The sequence below is a fragment of the Larimichthys crocea genome, chromosome I, assembly GCF_000972845.2.
Source record: "Larimichthys crocea isolate SSNF chromosome I, L_crocea_2.0, whole genome shotgun sequence".
NCBI lineage: Eukaryota > Metazoa > Chordata > Actinopteri > Sciaenidae > Larimichthys > Larimichthys crocea.
The window spans coordinates 37,886,484-37,901,232 of NC_040011.1; the positions used below are offsets into that span (position 1 = coordinate 37,886,484).

The following is a 14,749-nucleotide window of genomic DNA, read 5'->3' on the forward strand; positions in this document are numbered from 1 at the left end:
GAGAGAGAGAGAGAGAGAGAGAAAGAGAGAGAGAGAGAGAGAGAGAGATGAAGCAAATTGAGATGGCTGGAGCTGAATCCCTGGACCTGGGTCGGTGTCAGCAGAGCAGCCCGTAAATAACCTCTTTTATTAGGCCCGTAATGATCCCCAATGAATATTGACAGCCAGACTATGATGACTTTGTAGCTGAATATCAGTAATTAAGTTTCAAAGGAGTGGGTGGTGGAGGTAAGGTCATATTGATCTCCCCGTGCGCAACATGCCAAAGAACAGGACGTCGATGGAGCAGCCTGAGACGTGGTTGTCTGCAGCCTGCGTGCTTCATGAATTCACACAGCAGTCTTGTGCGTGCTGTAACACAATCGTGCAGGCAGATTTTCTCTCCATCTCTCTTTCTCACACACAGTACATACACGCGCATGACAACAATGACTGAGCCCGGAGCAATCTCAGTTAATGGGAAATCCGGGCATTTCCATAACACTGCAAATGCTCCCTTTTCAGGAGGGTCAATTTGTTGAATTGTGATGGCAAAAATATTGAAAAGGTACTTGGATAAATCTCACAAAACAATCAGTGAGTCCCAGGGAGCAGGGGAGCAGTAGTGTAGAGGAGTTAGAAAAGCTCTTTGGTAGCTGGCTGGCTGGTTCAGTGCAAGTAAAGATGAATAATTTAGGGAACACAAAGAAATCAATGTGGCATCTTTAGTTAATTTGATTTGCTGCATTAGAGAACAACTGGCTGCCTTATCTAATTACACACACATATGCTTGGGTAATTGTTGCAAAGTCAATAGTAAACAGGCTACATTCCTTTGAACAAATTCTACCACTGCTGCTCAACTTTGGGCTGCATGCTGGCTTTGAAGTCCTGCCCTGAGCTGTAGAGTCAGAGGGAGTGATCTGAGCTCGGTGTGTGCTGCTCAATGTGGTGAAGGCTACTAAGTTCCCCTGCACTATTTGTACCGGGGCGCATGGATGCTGGATGATGCAATGTAGTCGATCCACTTTATAATGTTTCCTGAGAGCTGTGCTGCAGTATTTTCCATCTCAGCATGGTACAATAGTGCTGTAATCGATGCTGAAGTTTTCCTTTTCTGCAGGTGGTTCACCGTGTACCACCTGCAGAATATAATCCAAAACAATAGCAATAATAAATAATATAAATAATAAATATCGAGACAAACCGATGATTACACTTTTTTGCTGAAACTGACATTTCTGGCTTCTCCTTGTATGTATATGAGGATAAAATAACACAAAAACATTGGAATAATATATTATAAATAATATTAGAACTGAAGTAAAATGTATTCTAATATAATGTATAATTCAAGCTGTGTTACCCTTATCCGATGATAAATAAATAAATAAGTTTTGAAGTTGCCCTACCTATAATGTGCAGAGAGTGACTTTAATCTCGACAGAGAGCTCCATCAGCGTGTCAAAAGAGACGTTTTGTTTTGGCTCCGCGGTCTTATTAGTTTGTATTTGAAACAATGCAACGTCTATGAAGTCAGCTGAGAGCTGTCACAGCTGAATACTCAGAGATAGAGACAGAACAAAATAGAATTAAATAGGCTGGAAAGAGAGACTTGATGATAAGATATCAACAGTCTGCAGATCTTGATGGGCTGAAGACTTTTAAAAGGCACCACACAGTAAAAGATTTCCATTTGAGATTTAAAAAAAAAAAAACACTTATTGAACATTATCTCAACCTGTCAAAAAACTTCTGGCAAGCTGAAATGAAGGGGTGCGGGGGTGGGAGGGTGCACATTTTGATTTGGTGCTTGAATAGCCTCAAATTAAAGCTGACACTCGATCCTCTCGGTCATCGTATCATTTCACATTCAAATATTAAAACAGTCCGGTGATAAAACGCTGAACAGAGCAACGTTGTTCAAACACTTGCCGAGCTCGCCGTATGTGTTCAGCTCTACAGCAAACGCCTCGTTGTGACTTGTATGAACAGCCCTGGCATAATGTGATGTTTGTGGCCCTGTTGGGCTCTCAGAGCTCCCCTGCATTAGCTGATAGCCTGCCTCCTGTCAGGCCTCCCACTTAATCCGGATGGTCATTGGAACTGTGGCTGGACTCCCAGGCAGAGCAGAGGGATTATTACACCCATAAAAGCAGGCGTTTTAATGGCCTTTCAGATTCCAGCTGATGTGTTCATATGGCTGTGGTACTATAAACCATCGCCTTCATATCCTCTTCAGTCCCCACTCCCCCGCCCCCTTTTTCCTCTCATGATGACCTGCTGACCCCCGCTAACCTTGGCCTGCCAAAGCGTGTTTAAGTGCTCCCATGTGTTTGTATATGTGATTGACTGGGAGTTTGTGTGTGTGCTTCATCTCCTGTCTGTCAACCTGCATGTATGTGTGTGTGTGTGTGTGTGTATGTGTGTGTGAGACACATCACGGCGTGATGACCTCTGGGGCCACACAACTGAAACACTTGAACACAAGACATGTCGCATTTCACAAAGGGGTACATGCTTTGTAGTGGTGATGACGAGACTGTACAGGCTGATAAAAGACAAAGCTCTTCTTTAAGATGCCGCACCGCCTGGATTACACACACGACTCCCAGCTCTACCTACATATGTGGCAGAACAGTGCTTGAGCTCATTACCTATTCCAAGCTCTGTCTGCAAGCACCGATGTAAAAGGTAGATAAGGGAGAAAAATGAATATCATTTTCTTTCTTTTTTCATTTCCCATGTACCTCCTTCCCCTTTTCATCCTGATGTAATTTGAAACGCTTGAATGATCATAGACCTAGCCATCACCAAATCTGAGAAGACACGTTTAGGTGCCCTAAGGCAGAAGACAAGAATCTATTTTCACTACACTCAAGGTCTGTGAATCCTGAGCTGAGTGTATCCTTTCAATATAAGACAAGGAACACACATTAATTCAGTAGCACTGATGATCATTTCACCAAGCTGCTAAAATATGCAAAGTTAAAGCCTGTTTTTTCCTCAGTTATTGTTGTTAGTGTTGTGTAACAAATTCATCCCCTGCAGTTGTTTATCTACTTACCAGGTAACACAAAGTAAGCAGCTAATTGTAAATTTTAACTCCACCAGACGGTTCTCGACACCTTTTCCCGGCGTTCTGCGTGAATTTTTTATAAGGGCACTAAATCTAATTCTGTTTGTAGACTTTAGTCTTGATGCGGTGTTTGTGTGTGTGTGTGTGTGTGTGTATGGGGGCAACTTCTGCACTGAGCGGGCAAATGATCAGGCTGCACTCTTTTACCCTTCATTTGGTCTCATGCTGGGGCTAGGGCTGAGTGATGTGTGGTTCATATCTAATGGCAGCCTTCAGTTCAGCGGACTAAGTGATGCAGGGTGAGGCGCTGTGACTTTGGGGCGTGCAGAAGTGTTGGAGGACACAGCTCTTGGACCACTCCTTATTATAGATGCTATTGATTTCTTTGATTAGATGAGTGGCAGGAAACAAAAACACCTCCCCCGACACTTTCCTACATTTCCTTTCTCCCTCGTTGTAACCAATTATCAGCTTTCTACCGCACCTTTTTTGTTTTTGTTTTTTTGTATTAATTCCTGTTTCAATCTGACAGCTACTCACTTATGATTGTTCACATGCAGATCTACTTCCTTTCCTCCTCCTCCTCCTCCTCCCCTGCCGTCTTCCTCTCATTACATTCAGCACACAGCGTGGACACCGATCAATTGCATCCAGGCCCCTTAACAAGCCACACCACCTCCTTACCTTCTCTAATGCAAATCAGGATATTGGCTACAAATCTCCTATCAAGTGAGTGCCTATCTAATGGAGTAGGTAGCTCGCTGTCTGTGGCTGTGCTGCTCCACAATGCCAAGCATTCACAGACTCCCGCTACAGGTTGAGTTAACAGCTAACGAAGGAAACTGAACGGATTTGGGGGGGGGATAATCCAGCGCAAGGACAAGGGGGATGGATGAGTGATGTAACTACTAGACAGCTGGGGTAAAAAAAAAGAGGCTGAAGCAGTGCGTGAATGAGGTCAGACAGGAGAAATAGTTGATGTATACGTGCCGCCCACAGAGTGAGGGAGTTTTTCGATTGACAAGTGGGAGGACCGCAAAAAGAAAAAAAAGAAAAAATCAACAAGCATGGTTGTAAATCAAAGTGCTGGTTGTTAAACTGCACTATAGACACGCTGTAGTTATTTCTATCTGCATGTGTTTGGTCGGCAGCCATTGTCACTAAAGACAAAGCAATCAATACTGCATATTTTAGCTCATGTCGTGAATGTAAAACATGAGTAGACTTTCTTTTTTTTGTATAGAATAATGAGAGAGAGGGGAGATGGGAGGGTGGAGCAGCAGTGGAGGAGAAATGAGGAAAGAAATTCAAACACATGACAGCGCTCTGCTCTTTAACTACCTAGCAAGGCCCTGCACAGCATGTGGCACAACTCACACAACTCACACACAGTACAGGGAAAATGAGCATCAAGCCAGCAGAGGGAAAAAAAAAAAGACAAGAACTGGGAAGATGGACTAGTGTATTTATAGCACTAATGATATATAATGATTGATCTTTTCGGGGCTTTTCATCATTCTGTCTTTTCTGAAGTGTTCTGCTCTTTTCTGAGGTTTTGTGTATCGCTGTGTTGCTGTGCTTGCATTTGTGTTGTGTTTGTGAAGGTTTAGAGGTTGCAGTGCGTGGACGAAGTTTCGGAGGAACTGTTTAGAAAAAAGTTGTGGCAACAAAGCGCAAAATAATTTTGCCTGTCAATAGTAAAACAAATGTTGCAGCCAGAAAAACAAAAAAACAAAAAGAAAAACTCTGAGCTGAGAAAATCCATGGCTTCTGAAACATCCCTGACTCTCAAGCAAGGAACAGCCTCATAGTGTAAACACGCACTCTCACAATCGCACTCACGCACACACACTAAGAAGATTTGACAGCGTGCACTCTCTGTATGCTTTTATGCTTCACTGACACTGATGGAGGGAGAGAAAAAAAAGCGCATTGGGCAGGGATTTGCCCTGAAAAGATGACATATGAGAGCCAGGGACAGGAAAAGCTTTGGAAGGGGGGAATGTGCTATGATACACACTGTTGACATGCAGCCCAAGTGTCTCAACATTGTGTCACACATGGGTTCAGCCGATTTAGAGAGGGGACAGGAAGTGCAATCTGGGTCAGTTCATCACGAACATCTGGAAGGTGAGAGCTGCTTTACAGATATAGCAAAGACGGCTGTTGGACGAGCCACAAAGGCAAAGGGAATCCAACTGTGCCTTAATTAAAAGCATAGCCTCTAGAGCCAGATTGGGTTGGGTCGTGTTGAAGGAGAGATCTCAATTCCCTAGTGTGCTCTAAATGAGGAGGATGAACTTGAGAATCTATGGGAAATATCTCACATCCTTAACCACCCCCCTCACTAAGGAGTTAATGGTAAATTCCTTTTCTTGGGCTAGGGTTAAAATTACCCTTTGGAGCTGCACACTGAGTTTTCTATTATCCTGGCATCTAATCCCAGGCTTTTTACCATCTGAGTGCCTAATTGTGGTCTGCATGTAATCTCCCAGTCTGGAATTACGCCAAGGCGACACACCATAGGGTGGAAACTATCCGTAACACAGTGTGTGCGGATCTGAAACAGTTTACTCTCCCACCGCTCTGTTTCTAGTCTCAATCAATCAGTGATGTGGAAATCTACAAAACTGACATGGGGTCGGCAGTAAAGTGCAATTTGTTGTTTCGACTTCTGCTGCTTGCCAGGGTGAAGGCCAGGTTGGGGTTACGGCCGGTTACTGCCCATGGCGCTGTGTTGAATCTCAGTGGTTGTAGGTAAGATGGGCAGGTTGTCATCATCTATCAGAATTACTTTCCCTGAGATGGGAAGATCTGAGTTAAGAGTGATTCAGTACGTAAGCATTGTGCATTTTTACCTCGAGGCTTCCAACTTTTCTCATTAAAATTAAACACACTCTCTTGTCTTATAACAGCAGACAATATTCTCAAAAGGACAGGTAAGAAAAATCCGTCTGCATCTACAAATTGCTGCTTTGTATGTGCTGACACAAGATGGCTGCCAGGCAAAGGAGACAGCTGTTTAGTCTGAGCATCACTGATGGACCTCAGTGCTTTCCTTGAGGAGCCAAAACAGCAGACATCAGTCCATCTGCACTAGTCTGCCATTAGCAGTTCAAGGATCTAGCAGAGCCAGCGGCCCGTGGCTCACCCTATCAGCTAGACGACTGGATGTAAATGTCACCTAATTGGACAGCCGATGATATAGAGACAGATAAAAAACAGAACAAGATTTCGGCCTGCATCCCGTTCAGGATTGGATCAATAGCTCTCTGGTAACGGGTATTGTCAAATTAAATTTCAGTTGTTAGAAATGATTACTAGTAGTCATACAAAATGGCCAGGCTTAGTGATGGGTGGGGGTGAAATTGAGCATTGTGGGGAGCGGGAGTCACCCAGGGCACGAGTGATCGACTCCAGTCCACGCCGAGGGAATCGATACCGCCGAGGGCAAGAGTTTGATGTGTCTCCCTGATAAGTCTCTGTGTTTTGGGGCCTCGGTATAATAGAGCATAGATAGTATTTCCAGCCAAATACACAAACACACGCACATACACACTGAAGTATACAGAAAGGCAGGCAGGCAGCCATGCACACATACTCAACCCAAACAGTCAGCCAAGCACAAAAAGCACAGCACACGCTCTGGAAGAACATTTAATCTTCCTCAGATTCAATATGTCTCAGGTTTTCAGACTGGGACCCTGGAAGTCCAGGCAAAAAACACCTCTGAAAAAAATGTCTTTGTTGAAAAATGCCTTTTCTGCCCTACACTATTCATTGTAGACAAGTCCTTTTACCAGAACTGAGATGGGGTTTCTCTCTGTGACTTTCTACTAATAACACATTTGTTATTTTGTGATCACTGTTTTTTTTTTTTTAATAATTTGCAAATACTGTTCTTTAAGTCTTTTACAAGACAAATGAGTGTGTGAATATGTTTTTATGTTACTATTAGTAAGAAGACACAATAAGAAACAAACACCGTCTCACTAACTGCTGTTAAATTGGTACTGATTGGTGTGAATCATAATACTGTTAAGATCTTGCAGCAGTCAATACTGCTGTCAGTATTTAAATGTCATAACAGTTAGTATCTGTTAAATGAACTTTTCCCCCGACATGCAGCCATCTGCTAATGACTACATCATGTTTGTGTTTAAATTCTAAAGACTGCATGACATGCAGATTAAAATGCTCAGAGGAGTGGGTTAACTGCAGCAAAGGGAGGGAAAATACATCTAACGCCACATGTATAATAGCTGGGTAACATTGGCAGCCCAGTGGGATGAAATGCCATTTATTCACAGTGACTTTCTGACCAAAGCAGCTGCTACGCCAGCATCACTGCAGCCTGCCATTCCCCCCTCAAATCCACTCGACTTGGCTTGAACGCCCAGAATACTACAACAAGTCAACTTAAGGTAAGATAACACTTGAAATCAGGTGAAAACACAGTTATTTTTCACCGCCAACCTAAACATAACATTATCTAACAGTTAAAATCGAGCATGTCTGCACTGCCGTATATTTCAAATGCTTCCTTGAATCTGTTGTGTTTTTTTTATACCAACTGACCACCTGTGCACATTTAATCACTGCTCTCAGTAGATGTGGAGGAGATGGTTTGTTGTTTTTGCTTTACCAAACATATGTGAGGTAGACAACCGGCCATCAATCTAGATATCATACACATAATTTTCGCTTCCTCTGGATGAAAAACAATTACCAGAATTATTGTTCTTTATGCCACTAAATAGAATAAATATATATTCATATATTTAAATAAAATGCAAACAGAAAAAAGGTGCTCCTAGTAAGACAATTTATTTTCATTAAAATTATGGAGGAGTGTCAGTAAGACTACCACTGGTATGTGTATTACTGTAATACCTGTACTAAAATAAAAACCTGATTAGGATACCTGATGAGAAACAAGATACAGGATTTTACTCACCCAGTCTTGGCAAAGTTGGTCCAGTATGTCATGACCACCGCACTGAGCATGACATCGTTCTTTGAGAAGTTACAGGGGAAAAGGTCAGTGGGACCAATCATAGGAATTCCAAAAACATAGGGCACCTCATCCCCGTGAGCGGCGTCTGACCAGGCTGGCTTCATCAGGCTCTGGCAGTGGTGGTAGAAGGCGTAGAAGTAGGTGGGTGAGCCGTAACGAGCGTGGAGATCAGCCGTCACCACCGATGGCTCCACCCACTGGTGGTCAGTGAACAGAGCCACCAGCGTCTTGCGCCTGGTCTCTGGATTGTCCCTGTCCGCCCAGTCTGTGTACATAAACTTAATGGTCTCCCTCAGTGTGTCCTTGCCCTCCGGGTACCCATACAGACTGTCCACAAAGTCAGACACAGAAAAGTCAAAGTCATTTCCAGACACACCATCCTCCGAATCAACCACGTTTTCCACAAACCGCAGCCCCTCGCCCTGGTTGACCCCCAGCATGATATCGTAGTTGAGGAACTCGCCCTGCTCCATCAGAATCTCGGGGTCATCAGGGATGACATCACCATCAATTACAGGTCCAAAGGCTACGTGGTACCTCGCTGGTTGTATGTCCTGCTCCACCAGCTCCCTGGAGCTCTTCTTCCTCAGACAGTCCACCATGTCTAAGGTGTCCAGGACATTGCAGCCGACCTTCTCCGCCAGGAGACGTGTATACTTGACCGGCTGGTAGTTCACCGCCCAGCTGGAGAGGGCTGACCCACTCTGAATGATAGCTCTGTGGAACAGACCTGCACAAGGACACAGGAAGAAGAGATAGACAGAATGATGTTTAGTGTGTCACTATTACGGAGGATAATTCAGTTGTGTGCTATACGACATGATAGTTTTTAATTTTGTTGCTGCCATGATCAAAAGGGGGCTGTCAGCTACACAGCTGATAAGAATAACAAAGGCCAGACAGAACAAGTCCTTGTTGCCACACAGAACAATAATGGAATCATGGCTGTGATAATGAATGTGCAGATGGCCTGTTCTCACAGACAGCTCACAGACAGAGGAGGGAATCAGCGCACTGTCTGTCATCTTCTCTTCTTCCATCCATCTCTATATGCTGTCGCAGTAATCCCCTCTGTATGTTAGGAACAGAGGCTGCCAATGTGACTCTATAGGCTTTGCTGTAAATATAGGATGTATAAAAACTGGCAAAAACAGGCTCCATACCAAAATTCACTTTCCTTGTATGAAATGCAGAAAGAGTCTTGAATATATGAACCCTGTGCACATGCACTCCCCCTGTTAATGTACTTTTCAAGGTAGCTTAAATTGGATGAACCTCAAACGCTGCAATTATAGACACAGATGTTTCCTTTTTGCAGTCATTACACACACACACACACACACACACACACACACACACACACACACACACACACACACACACACACACACACACTTACGGTCCCTCTGCATCAGTTATGCCTTGCCTTGTTAAAAGTCATTTTATTTACCTCAAAGATCACTAAATTCTACTTGAGTTGGTGGGCGGATTGCTATAAATAAAACTAGACTCCTACTCCCTACATTTGCAGAAGGAACAGTGCTGCACATATTCACCCGGCAAAACAATGTAACATGGTGGCACACAATGAAAGAAGCTGAACACAACACCACGGTCTCCTGGTTGTAATATACAGAAATAAACACCAAGAGTCAACAGACCCATCTATTACGTGAAACTACATAGGAGTTTGTGTGTGGAGGGGCTTTAAAGGGGGTTTAGAAACCAAAGCTAGCAAATCTACAGTCTCATTGGATGCTCTCATAAATTAAATTACATTTTATGTGCAGTGCAGTATGAAAGGAATCTGCGATGACTTTTCAACACAAGGAACAGATCACAAATAGCAAACATCATTTCCTCAGAAATAATTGAATTGCGTCCCCTTTGAAAGATTTCTCCTTTCAGACAGTCAAGTGAAGGTGACATGACATCCTTTCTTTCTCGGGTATGCCTCCGTCACATCATCGCCAATGCCTCGCAGTATCCGTCTTGACAGCAGCACTCATCTGTCGTCCTGATATGGTTTTCAAAATCGCAAGTGCAGTTTTATCAATCTCAGAGAAAATCAGAGACGAAGCTCCCACCACTTGACCATGCTGCTTTATTGCTGATGGCAGTTTCACTGCTAGAGTCAAGGAATATTGCTGAACTCATGATATTGAAAGCCACGGCGGATGAAACGCTCCCGAAATGGCACGCATAAAACAAACAAACGAAAAAAAAAGTCATTCGACAATTTCACATTTAAGCCACGAAGACTACCAGGGAAATGTGCAGCCACGCAGTTTCACTTTGTGATATTTCAGCGTCAGTGTGGGTGGCTGTGTTGAAGTCTTTGTGTTTATGAGGTAAACAGCAGACTTAAGTGCCAGATATATCACTTTGGTAGTCTTAATCAGAGGCGGCGGGGGGCTTATTTCTTCTTGGCGAAGATGAAGTGTTTATTTACAGAGCTATTTACATTTATTTGTTCGCAAGTAGTAAGTAGAATTAATGTGTCTCGGTGAGTGAACTGTGAAATATTTCTGTGGAGAGTGTGTTTACTGGTATAAGCCACAATTTGAGAATTTAAACAATGATTTTGGGTCTGAATGTGGCTGTTCGTAGCAGAGATTTGAACACATGTCTGATGATATACGTTTTTGATTTTACTTTTGTTTTTTTCTGTCTCTGCATCGTGTATCTCATTCTATGCTGATAGGGCCATCAGCATTCTGTGGCCTTGCCCTGATGGTGCCCTTCGAGCTGTCCTGTGGTTGCGCGTCTCTGCAGGACGGTGGCCTGCGCCGTGTCCTAGGGAGCGGAAGCAGATGTCGAGGGTTTCACCCACTTGAAAGCATTAGAGGGGCAGCAGCAAGATGAAAGATGGCCGCTCGGAGGCAGATGGGGGGGGTTAATCCTGCCATCGCTCCATTCTCCTCCTCCTCCTCTTCCCTCCCTTCCCCTCCCCTCGCTCTTTAGTGGTATTGCCTCTCTTCACATCTCAACTCAGATTGCGTTCTGCAAACAGAGCCAGTCATGGTGCAGGGAGTCTGTCCTGAATCCCAATGCCGCAAGCCATGCCACAGCCACTTTCCAAATGTCTTTGATCAGAAGTAGCTGTAGGAGAACATTTGCCGGCAGAGCAGCTTCTGTGATTGCCGAGACGATTTGACAGACACACCTATATCAAATCCGTTTGGCCTAATTGAAGGTGGCTTGAATGGAAGTAGGCTTGGTCCGCTATCTGTCTGCACCCAAATCCACACATAGCCAACTGCAGAGGAGGCTGCAGTCACTTTGACGCTACTAGATTTATCCCATGCTTTGGTTGATGAAAGGGAGGAAGACTGACTGAGGCTTTACTATTGTTTGTGGAGAAACATATAAATCCAGTGCACATGGGCTGTCACCAGGCCGATAAATATGTATTAGAGCTGTGTGTGATGAGACCCGCTGGGGTAGGAAGCTCACCAGGGAAGGTCAAAGAGAGAGAGGAGAGAAGAGCACAGGATCTATCGCCCACTGAGAGAATCCACTAATTATCCACACTGGGAGGTGTACATGTGTGTCTGTGTGTTCACGCACGTGTATTTGTGCTGACTTTGATTGATAAGATGCAGAGATGATGAATAGACCGACAGCAACAGGCATCATCATGATGGGGGTTAACCATTTGTGACACTGTTTTATCTTCGGTATCTACTCTGACATCTACGTAGTAAGAACAATTATCCAACATCCCAACGAATTAAACAGACATGATGCAAGGCCATCAACACATGTGTCACATTCAAATCTCACACGTTTTACTGTGTAAAAGCAACAGATAGCCCTGAAATCATCTCCCTGCGTTTGACATGCGAGAACCCGACACCCGAACTGTGGGCAGATCCATCAAACCATAGCATTGCTGGCAGATTGAGGTCACGCTGAATTATGACTGGACCTCCGAGGTAATCACTCATTGGGTCTCTGCTAAAATGCTGTCGCGTCTCTCTGCAGCCACCTCTGCGGTGCGGTTTGCTGACCTCGACCGCGCTGCCCCCTCACTAGACACCCGTTAAATGGGCATGCAGTTCAGGCCCTGGATAGGTGGAGTGGCTTGTGGAGATAATTCACTGTTGATAGGAAGAAAAAAAAAATAGCTTGACCTTGGGGGTACGATGACCACTGCATATGTTTGAGAGCCACTGTCTACATGCACCCAAACAAACACACAGAAGTTTAGGATATGTTTTGACAACCGCAATATGAATTAAAAGTTAACATTTATAAGTCAATGCTGCCTCACCGGAGACAGTAACATGACATGACCGTGCTTTGGATCACGGCTGATGTATTGCCATGTGTGAGTGTTAAGTCCGTTAATGGACAAGGATGTTCTGCTGGTAATGATGCCAGTAGGTGCCATAAATGACTGTACTTTGTAATCTGGAACAGCTGGCAAAAACCACCCAAGCATCAGCGGTGAGTTTTATCAGTCTGGCCTTGAAAAAAAAAAGAAGTGTGACTGTAAAGTGCATCATGCAAAACCACCTAACAATGTCATCCAAACTTAAAAGAAGAAAAAAAATTAAGACAACACGTCAAAACGTCGTCTGTCAGATGACCTTGAAAGTTTGGCCAAGTCTCATTTTATAGGTCAATGATTCATTTTCTTAATGGTATTCCATGTGACTGTAAGAGCTAATAGGGGTGAAAAATATGCAAAGCAGAAAAATCTTATCGAAATTCTTCTCATACACATAAAAGCCATCGCAAGAGACGAATAACGTGGCCACGGGGACTTGTCTTTCTCTTTTTATTTTCCTCTTTCCTATAACTCCTACTAGATCTTGTACGTGCTCATTCCCTCGCTTTCAATCTTTCCTCTGCTCCACTTTTCAGTCGCTGTCTATCACACTTTCCCTGTCTCTCTTTCCGAGGAGCCATGCTGAGTCCCTCCCTGCTGATTATTAGACATAAGCCTGCGTTCGGTGGAGCCTGAATCCTCTGAGCCATCTTACCTCCACCATCTCTTCACTGTAAGCAAATCTCTACAGACCTGAGGACGTTGCAGAGCCCCCCTACCCCCCCCGTTGCAAACATTTCTCTCCGTCTACAGTCAAACTAGGCTAGCACTCAGTTGGACACACTCAATAAATGTTGCTCTGCCTCTCTTGCTGCATTTTACTCAAGTGCTTCTTTTTTTTTTCCTCGGTGCTATTTTGTTTCCGTTCTTTCTTAACTCTCCTTTTGGGAACCCACAGTGTTGTCGTTTTTTCTAAATGATAAAGATATATGAAGTGGTCCAAACCCACCTGAACTCTTTAAAGCCAGCTGCGTCATAAATACTTGAAAATCTGCCTAATTGTACATCCATAGCCACTTCATAACACAGGGTTAAAGCTGCTGTCGCCATGGCTACAGCCTACAGTACCACAGGCTGCATCCACTTAAACACAAGGGCCTCTGGTCTGATCATGCATTAGTCCATGGATAATTTCACATTGGTCTGGCAGTCCTAAAACAACACCTACATCGTTTTTCTCTTTCATTAAAATTTCTGCCCAACGCCAAACTCGTCAACCCCAAAACGAACAATGCTGACGGAATCAGGAAAAGGGCAAGACGAGGCTTTCTGAGACAGTAGCAGTGTCACCGAATACACTTCCCTGATTCCCTCAGGCTATAGGAAGATACTGTAAGTTAAAGCACAAGAGCATCCACATAGTGTGTGTGTGTGTGTGTAGTGTGTGTGTGTGTGTGTATGTGGTATGTGTGTACATGCACATTAATGCAAGCCAGGCTGTTATTTGCAATATTTGTTTGCTTAAACATTAAAAATGAAACATGACATAAAAGGCCCAAATAGGACTTACTACTTATGATTCATTGCATGCATGATTTGTTTTCTTGTCCCTTTATGGCTGTAACTATTCTTGTTACCTGGCCTCACATGTTTCCTCTAAACCAGATTTACCCGGGAATGACTTTATAACAGATGATCCGACAGGACAGCTGCCAAAGAAAATGCATCTTCCTCCCAAAAACCAACTGTTTTGTTTTGCACGGATCAGGACACAAAAGCGAATGGTTGCCTAATTTCCTGTAAAACTTAAGTCTGTCTTACATCCTGGGAGGTATTGTAGAAATATTAAAGTGAAGAGCAGTGGGCTCTAAAAACAGAAGGACTGCCCTGCTCCTGTTTCCATCATGTCCATATAGAGGCAGTGTCTGAGGGGTCAGTGTTTTCATCTATCAGTGTGAGACATGCTTCATGCCAGCCCTATATAATGTTGTTTGAAGCTGTTGGTCTTCTGCTCCAGCCTCTGTAGAGACTGCCTGCTTGCCTGCAGGCTGTGGCTTAGGCCAGATAAAGAGTTTGATCCATGAGGGTGGATAGAGGGAGGGAATGGGAAAGCAGAACAGAGGAAAAAAAACGACAAAAAGAAAAGGACAGGAGGGGAAAGGAGAGGAGGAGGAAGGAGAGGAGGAGGAAGAAGATGAAGGTGTAAGTGAAGGAGAGGATAGAAAAAGGGGGGGAAGAGGCAGGTGGCAAAAGGGGAGGAGGCAGGATTAGAGAGAAGAGGAGCGGAAAGGAGAGGAGGATAAAAATGACCCCATTGACAGGCTGTACCCAGGTTCAAGGATCGATGTGCATCTGGAGCCGGTGAGTGTGATATCTCCTACTAATCACGACGTGACAT

General features: G+C 44.0%; 1 protein-coding gene across 2 annotated transcripts in view; it reads right to left on the minus strand.

Moving 5' to 3' along the window:
- nlgn3a (neuroligin 3a) overlaps window positions 1–14,749 on the minus strand; it is a 121,059-nt gene that overhangs the window by 7,070 nt on the left and 99,240 nt on the right. For both annotated transcript variants that reach the window (XM_027281401.1, XM_010736195.3), the window contains one exon: window positions 8,016–8,805. In XM_027281401.1, the coding sequence (XP_027137202.1) occupies window positions 8,016–8,805 (790 nt within the window). The remainder of the gene's footprint in view (window positions 1–8,015; window positions 8,806–14,749) is intronic.